The sequence below is a fragment of the Sander lucioperca genome, chromosome 4 (assembly GCF_008315115.2).
Source record: "Sander lucioperca isolate FBNREF2018 chromosome 4, SLUC_FBN_1.2, whole genome shotgun sequence".
Classification (NCBI taxonomy): Eukaryota; Metazoa; Chordata; class Actinopteri; order Perciformes; family Percidae; genus Sander; species Sander lucioperca.
Window position 1 is genome coordinate 14,442,672 of NC_050176.1, and position 9,120 is coordinate 14,451,791.

A 9,120-nucleotide genomic window follows, 5' to 3' on the forward strand; every position below is an offset into this window, starting at 1 on the left:
CAATATAATAATTTGGGTCACAAAATTACAGCATCACAGGTAACAAAGTTTAAAACTTGATAATAATGAGTGCTGCTTGGTCTCTTTCTGTCAATGATTCACATGACTCACTGCCGCCTGCTATGGGTTCAACTCTCACACACTACCTACTCACGCAACAGATGGGTGCTGCAGGATATAAAAGCCTCTGGTCGTGATTTGGAGCTTTGGTGTGTTTTTGTGCTGTCGTTGAAGGTAGAGAGAAAAACACGCAAAGATGGGCTTCTATTTCTCCACTGAGACATGGACCCTGCTGGTGGCTTTCATCACACTGACCTTTGTGTAAGTATTCAAGGAATATTTGTCCCAGGTAATTGTATAGAGTTGTATGATATAAATCTCTCTTCATCTACCTCTGTTTTTGTTTTACAGGTATGTCTGCTGGTCATTTGGAACATTTAAGAAGATGGGCATCCCTGGTCCCAAACCAATCCCTTTTTTCGGCACTATGCTGGCATATAAAAAGGTTGGTAAACTTTTCAGAAGCAAATACACCATAAATCTATACCAGAGTGTACAGGCTTAGCAAGTGACATATTGATGTAATAAAAAACCTAACAAAGCGGGAAAATTAACATTTGCATTGAATATCTATAAAAGTGTGTTAGTTACATTATTTTGTAAAAAAGAATCTTTCTTTTATATATAATACAATATTGAGAGTAACTAGTCTTTTCTGCCCTGATGATATCTAAACTATATGCTTAAATTGAATCGTTATAGTTATTTTCTGACAAAGTAAAAAAAATCTCCCATGGGGTTTGACAGTGTACATACTGTAGGCTATATCATAAGAGGTGTAGTAATACAGTTCAGATCTCTGGACAAGTGGTGCATAATGTTTCACACAGTTTTAAAGCTTTCAAGCTTCCTTAGCTATATTTAAATTGTCAGGTGTATGAAAGTGGTGTTCGTTAAAAATGACTTGAAAAACTCAACAGTAGCGAAACAATGTCCTGTTTACTCCGGATAATCAAATAGAAATATTTATTAGAAAATAATTCCTAGTGAAGAAATTTCACAGGTTTCAAATTCCTAGGAAAGGGGGAACTACTGTTATAGCCTTTTTGGAGTTTCTCAGTTGTGTCAATACAGTTTCACAATGAGACAAAAGTTGTAATTTCCCCCTTTTTTCATTTTGTGAGCTGTCAGTTTAAAAACATATTTTGTTTTATTGCTATTTCAACAAAATGGTATCAGGTTTGAAGTGCCAATTTTAGTGTATCCTTCAGTTTTTAACATTATTATTGTTAATGATTTACATATTTAAATACAATCTTTCATGCTACAAATATCTCCACCATGTTAAAGTGTACTGAAGATTAAAGAAAGGCTTTCAATTCATAATCTGTATATTATTGTTATACCTAGGGATTCACCGCCTTTGATGAAATGTGCTTCAAGAAATATGGGAAAACATGGGGGTAAGTCTGCATGTTGTACTGTGTGTGTTTCTGCATGTGTATAATGCATTTTGTCAATTGTTGTCCTTATTGCTGCAGTATCTCTGTTTACAGTGTTGTATACCTGTTTTACAATGTAGATTTGTATGTGACTGCATATATAAAAATCTCACCTGGTGTTTTATTATTTTTCTATTCATATTCTATTCTGTTCTTATCATATTTAGCATTTTTGATGGTCGTCAGCCCGTGCTGTGCATCACAGATCCTGCCATGATCAAAACTGTTCTGATAAAGGAGTGTTACTCTCTCTTCACTAATCGCAGAGTATGCACAGTTACTATATAACACATTCAATCATTCATTGTGGTTGCTTGAACTCTCTCATCATCAACGTGTTTCCTGACTCGCAGAACTTCCGGCTGAACGGACAACTGTACGATGCCGTGTCAATCGCTGAGGATGATCAGTGGAGGAGGATCCGCAGTGTCCTCTCTCCTTCCTTTACCTCAGGAAGACTGAAAGAGGTACAGTTCCCTCCTGCTCTGTACCTCCTCTGCCCTTTCTTGCATGTTGAACAGAACATCTTTTCAACCAAGGTCTATAATGTAACTTGAATTAATTCTTTCGAGGGCAGTGCAGTCCCAACATGCATTGTGGGGCCTGTGGCCCCTTAAAAAAATAAACAAATGTTTACTTGTGAGATCTCATAACAAGATATGGTCTCAGTGTGGACATTAGCTGTCATCAGTTCAACCAAAAAAATAATTTTTCCTTCCCAGGTTGTTTTGTTTGAAGGAATTTTTAGAGGCCTAAAGAGAAGAAAGTATTCAGCATTTCACAAGAAAAAAAAGCAAACATTAGAAAAAAGTCAGAAAAACAAAGTTATAGTTAAGTTATATGTAACTATTTTCTTTCTTTATCCCTTTTATTATCTTGTTATGGCAGACTTATCATGGAACCCCCTTGGGAACCACTGATCTATAGAAAAACACAAACAACAGGAACTCTGAACCAGTGTATTTCCCTGTAACAGTGTCTGTTTTTTTCTGTCTACCTGTCTCTGTTTGTGCCTCAGATGTTTGGCATAATGAAGCACCACTCTGCTAACCTGATCAGCAGCATGAAAAACAAGGCAGACAAGGATGAGCCCTTAGAGCTGAAGGAGTAAGGACACATATTCCATTCATTTAAAATGACTACAGAAAATGCATAAAGTCAACTTTTTACAAACATGAAAGGATAAGTTCATCTCTGTGTTGTGTTTGTTTGCTGATTAGGTTCTTTGGACCCTACAGTATGGATGTAGTAACCAGCACAGCCTTCAGTGTCGATATAGACTCACTCAACAACCCCTCAGACCCTTTTGTCACTAACATCAAGAAGATGCTGAAGTTTGACTTGTTTAACCCTATCTTCCTCATTGTTGGTACATAATTCCTTTTATGTCGGTAAAATGCAGCTAATCATAATTAATAACTATCTGTGTTGTGAATGTTTCCAGTCAATACAATCACTTTCTGCCCTATGTCCTTGATAAATGTTTTTCTTTCTGCTTAATTCCAGCTTTCTTCCCCTTTATGGGTCCTATTTTGGAGAAGCTGGAGTTTTCCTTTTTCCCTGTGGCTGTCACAGACTTCTTTTACGCTGCACTGCAGAAGATCAAGTCTAATCGAGAACAAAGCACGCAAAAGGTATTACTGTCTGCATGTGCGTATATACATATATTTGTTTCAGCAGATTAGGAAATATAATCAAAGCTATTCTCATATGTCTACTAGAGTCGGGTGGATTTCCTTCAGCTGATGATTGACTCCCAGAAAAACAATGACCTCAGTAAAGTGGAACAGGATAAAGGTGACACACATACACAGCCACATAAAGTATTTAGACACACATAAAACCACAACTTAAAAGCTATTCTAAATCACATCTTCTTGCTATCTCCCCAGGTTTAACCGACCATGAGATCCTTTCTCAAGCAATGATTTTCCTCTTTGCTGGCTATGAAACAAGCAGCAGCTCTCTCTCTTTCATGGCTTACAATCTGGCCACAAACCCTCATACCATGAAACGGCTGCAGGAGGAGGTCGACTCCACCTTCCCTGATAAGGTGCGCTGGGGAGATGATCATGTTTAAGTAGCTTTCATTGTTTTTTTGGCCACTTGAGTACAAAGGAACTCTGATATATTGTCCCCTTTTAAAGTTGTTACGGCTAACATGTTTACTTCTACATCCAGCATGCACAGAGTAACATTAACGATCATCAGGGATTGTGTTTCTGCCCAACCGATGAATTATTAGATATTCACTTTTCTTTTAGCTGTGGTTTGATTTCCACAAACTCCTGAGAGAAGTATCTGGGTCATCTGCTAGTTTGAAGCTAGAAGTTAGAAATTACGCTTCCTTGTGCTGCACATAAGTGAATTGGATAGGTTTGAGTGACTCTATGCGTAGGTTTACCTTACCATACCTTTAACTTTGGAGAAGCATAATTCCATTACATTGTCTGTATGCTTTGACCTAAAAGAGGCTAAAAAAAGCCCTGTAGAGCTTAGAGTTAGGTGATAACTCTCTGGGTGTGGTATTGGGACTGGCCCTTTTCACATCACATGTAGTCGTATATTTCATTGTTAAAAGAACAGTTTGACATTTTGGAAATATATATTCTTTTTTGCTTTCTTGCAGAGTGTTAAATGAGAAGATCGATGCCATGAGAGTGGTATCAGTTTTCTGATCTAAACCTAAAAGGACAGCAATAGTGTTTTTTAACCTCAGTACCTCTGTCAACCATCAGTGTATCTCTTCAGCTCCTAACTTTGCCTAATATGACAGAGTGGTGGTCTTGTCATGTATATGTGTATCTATGTGTTTGCTTAGGGTCCCGTTGAATACCAGGCTCTGATGCAGATGGAATATCTAGACTGCGTCATCAACGAGTCTCTCCGATTGTACCCCATTGCACCACGCATTGAGCGTGTAGCCAAGGCGACTGTGGAGATAAATGGCCTTGTGATTCCAAAAGGTATGGTTGTCATGGTACCCACATGGCCCCTGCACCGGGACCCTGATCTGTGGTCCGAGCCGGAGGAGTTCAAACCTGAGAGGTATGGAAAAGAGTTATATGTTTAGGTTTACCAAAAGAGCCACAGAAAGGACCTGGGGCCCGATTCAGGAAGGAGGTTTAAAGGTTTAACAAACTCTGAGTCTAACCCTGATGTCTGAGTTGATTTACCCTGAGATGGGAAACTCTGAGTTTTCGATTCCAGAACAGCTGATATGAGTTGGTTCACGCGTGTGCACCACCACAATAAAAAGGCAGCATGAATGGAGCCATGATACTACGATTCACCATGGTAACAACCACAAACAAATGGGTCGGCGGAAATACTTGTGCACATACAGTGAGTTTGAACATATATTTCGTTAAAAAAGCAACAAGCGACTGCTGCAAAAGAGAGAGAATTTGCGTGGGAGAAAATTGCTGCTAGAGTAAATGCTTATATTCCAATATAGTGTATATCATATTTAATCATTATAGCCTAATATTACTGGTGAAATGGTATTGAACCTATAATCTATTTCATTTAGGTGCAATACTGCGGGCGAAAAAGTCCTAGGCCTACTAATCCCATTCTGAGGCTGCAGCACCATCATTAACAGAATTATAATTCATAATCTTTTATTTCAAAGGGTTTACATCATTCACTGGCAATACTGGGGAACTCCTTTTTAATGGCTCTTACTGGTTTGTGTCCAGGGAACACTACAAAAACGTTTAAAAAACGATTCAGAGCGAGTCACTCTTCTGACGGCGCTTTACTATACAGTGGTTTTACTAATATGCTCCGCATCACCAATGTTGTAAAGAAAACTGCTGTTTGCAAAAAAATGTAATGTGACACAAATAATCTGCTGGGATGTAAGAGCATGTCCACGATGGGTGACGTTAGTGATATGAGGACGGATAAGGTTATGTAGGCTACATAACTGATAGACTGGGAAGAAAAACGATACCGCTCAAATAGGAAGTTATCTGGAAATTAAAATGCGTCGGGGCCTCAATATCATCTCCCGACATATGTATAACACCCTGCGAAGTAATACAGCTTCTTCATTGACGGGATCGTTGACAAAAGGAACTTGTGTTTTCACAACCTTCTACCCGTGAAAGTGCCCTGGAACGGCAGTCAAACCCGTAACTCGTACCAGCTCGTACTCCCAGTTACAGTTTTTGACGTCTCACACACACATAAACAACATTGGCGACACCTGTTGATGCTGTACAGACGCCGGTGATTAACAGAGAGAACTAGAAATAAATAGGCAACGTAAAGTAATTCCGCACATTGTAATCAAAACAATACACATACGATTGTGTACTACTACAGGTTATGTTTATTAAATGAAGCCCAAAATATGTCACCGACTAGAAATCGCTAGTATCAGCTAGCGTTAGCTAACGTCAATGCAAAGCCCGTCTACGGAAAGCCGTTCCACTCCCTATTAAGCCCCATTGTACCTACTTTGGTTGCAGTTCCACCAGAGTTCCACTGGGGGTGATCACGGTCCAGTGCTAAATGAATGGGACCCTATGGAGCTAGACGGCTAAATTTGTCTCTTTCGCCTGATTGTCGATGAGAAATCTCAGATTTGATTGTAGTTTTGGCAAGTTCAACATGGATTATAGGTCGAAAGTTGAATGAACGAGTACTTATGCCCTTTCGATTTGTTACAGGTTGAGTCGTTGTTGCCCATAACACGCTAGCATTCTGCTAATGAATACTGATTGGTCAGTGAAGGACAGATTACGATCGGAGATCCCGCTTGACGGCATCCGAAGCAGAACCAGAATGTCAGAGTGAATATTTCGGCGTGGTCTTTAAAACATTAGCAAACCTCTTTCTAGCACGTGCATTGACAGGGAAAGTCTAACCTGTCAGCTGTGTTGTCAATGCCTCGAGAGAAAAAAGGAAGCGACTCAAAGCTTGCCGTAAAGCAGTATCTCTGGCCGTATATGTGTATGACGTCATTGACATTTTAAAAGGCTTTTTAGAACAAAAAAGCCACTTCAAAAAAATCTAACACCCAGCAGTGTGTATTTTCTTAGCCTCCCCTTTCAAATGCAACATTCAAATTACTAGACAAAAAATTATATCCTGAGAAAAGTGGATTTTGAGGGGTATAGCTCCATAGAGTCCCATTCATTCTGCACTGGCCTGTGAGCGCCCCCTATATGGAACTCTGGTGGAACTGCAACCAGTTCAGAAGCCGGAAGTAACGAGAGAGTGGAACTTCTTCCCTTATTAGAAATTCTTTGGTCAATGTTAGGTAGCCACTAGTTAACACTAGGAACGCTACCAAGTCGTGAGTCGTGACTTGAAGTCGTAATTTGCAGGCTAAAAATTGTGTCTGGAACGCAGCATGACTCTGAGGTTTAGTTACCTCTCTTTCTGAAACAGAAAACCCAGAGTTTCCCTCATCTCAGGGTTAACAAACTCAGAGTTTTCACTAAACCTGCTTTCTGAAACGGACCACTGAGCTCTGAAGGTCATTGCATCATTTCTGTTATTGATACATTACTGTGTGTGTGTGTGTGTGTGTGTGTGTGTGTGTGTGTGTGTGTGTGTGTGTGTGTGTGTGTGTGTGTGTGTGTGTGTGTGTGTGTGCGTGCGTGCGTGCGTGCGTGCGTGCGTACCTTCAGGTTCAGCAAGGAAAACAAGGAGACTATTGATCCGTACACGTACATGCCTTTCGGGGCAGGACCAAGGAACTGCATTGGGATGCGATTTGCTCTGGTGATGATGAAACTAGCAATGGTGGAGATCCTCCAGAGATACAGCTTCTCTGTGTGTAAGGAGACTGAGGTGAGACCAAAGATATTCATCTTCCATCATTCATCACACTGCTTGTTATTAGGTTGTTTTTTTTTAGTTTTTTTTTTTTTATGGTGAATGAGTAATCCTTTTTTATGATGTATGAGTAATACTGTTGTGTGCAAATTTGATTTATTGCTTGTTTGATTGGGACATGGAGAGTTATATAATACCAAAGATCAAGCCAATCATGAGTGTGGTAAAGGTCTGTCTGTTGAAAGAGTTAGGGTTAAAGGCCCCTACCTGGCACTTTGAACAAGAAAACATTTGATACTGTTATGTGCTAAAATGTCAAATAACACACTCAACAAGCTGTCTGTTTCTACCAGCTGTGATACTGTCAGTTGTTATTTGTTTCATGCATAGTTGACTTTGTTTACACTTCTTTTCTCTTCACATGTACTTTCCTGCCAGATCCCCTTGGAGATGGACATCCAGGGCCTGCTAATGCCAAAACGACCAATCAAACTGAAGCTGGTGCCACGTTCTGAACTCTCAAACTAAAACAACAAGATAAAGGATAATCATTTTTAGCTATGTTGTATACAGACCTACTGTGAATAAAAAACATGTCAATTTGTTCATGGTAATATTAAAGTTATGTGTACATCTGTATGAGTACTTCAATTTTCTGTTCCTGTCAAAGCTTTTATCAATATTCATCTTAAACTGAGTGACAAATTGATCATTTGTAAAGCCAGTGTTAACAATAAAGGATAGTTTAAATGTTTTGTTTTTTGGTATATATGTGATTTAATCACTGTCACAGCAACTTACAGAGTTTACAAATGATCAAAATGTGGCAGAACAGAAGCCTGACAGAAACATTTTGATACTTACAAAGACATTTTTTGAGGGTTATTTCCTTCCCAGTATACTGTCACATGTGGTCACGTAGACAAAATAACAAAAACACATTCTCTAATACTGTACCACACAACAGCACCACCCACTATTGTCTCATCGCTTGACCATACAGTTAATCAACACTTTTCTGATAATAAAAGCTTGTCTGAAGGACCTATTGGTATTTATTGCAGGCTCATTGCACAGGCTTTTATTATATTTTGCAGGTGTTAATGTTTTTCTAACTTAAATATGGGACTAAAATAAAAAGGCAAAGAGGGTTCATTCAGATATCAGCCAGGCAGTGAGTTAATGGTTGACCAGATATTTCAGTAAGAAAATGCATTGGCCTACTGTGATTATGTTGTAATTATGTACGTGTTCACTCTATCTCTGTAAATGTTTTACATCACAACAGCGCACTCGTGTGGATGGTCTGTTTATATGTTTTGTTCATTTATTGCTCATGTGCTCCTGCTACTTCACAGATCCATTATCCGCGTTTTTCAACCATCTTGTTCTTTCCATGTTTATAAACAGAGGGTAGAGATTAAAAAAAAAAAAAAAAGAGAAGAGAAGAAAAATCTGAGGCTGGCAAACCAGCTCCGCTGCAGACACCACATGCTCTTGGGGCTGGGATTGAGAAAAGGTTAATCTGCTGAATGCACCATTTTCATTTAAATTGGTTAAGCGCCCAAGCTCTATGATAAATAACATAATGAACTGCAATACCCATGGATATGTTATTAATGTCTTTTAGTAACTTGTGTGATTTATTAATATTTAGTTTTTTATAAATGTTTTGTTTAATTCACAAAACAATTACAGAGCAATTTAAATAAAATAATTTATTAAATAATAATAAATAATTTATACTGTTTATTGATCCCCAGTGGGGAAATCACAATTTACACTCTGTTTGTGAGAAATCACTACACACAGACCTGAAATACAC

The 9,120-nt window shown here is 38.8% G+C and overlaps 1 protein-coding gene across 1 annotated transcript; it reads left to right on the top strand.

The window, feature by feature from the left end:
- Window positions 1-46: 46 nt before the first annotated feature.
- LOC116043019 (cytochrome P450 3A40-like) lies at window positions 47-7,940 on the top strand. The gene is made up of 13 exons (XM_031289516.2): window positions 47-321; window positions 412-505; window positions 1,411-1,463; window positions 1,670-1,769; window positions 1,856-1,969; window positions 2,521-2,609; window positions 2,723-2,871; window positions 3,009-3,136; window positions 3,224-3,299; window positions 3,395-3,555; window positions 4,324-4,550; window positions 7,148-7,310; window positions 7,734-7,940. Exons 1-13 carry the CDS (start codon window positions 257-259, stop codon window positions 7,821-7,823), a joined length of 1,509 nt encoding a protein of 502 aa, XP_031145376.1. The 5' UTR covers window positions 47-256; the 3' UTR covers window positions 7,824-7,940.
- The last annotated feature ends 1,180 nt before the right edge of the window (window positions 7,941-9,120 follow it).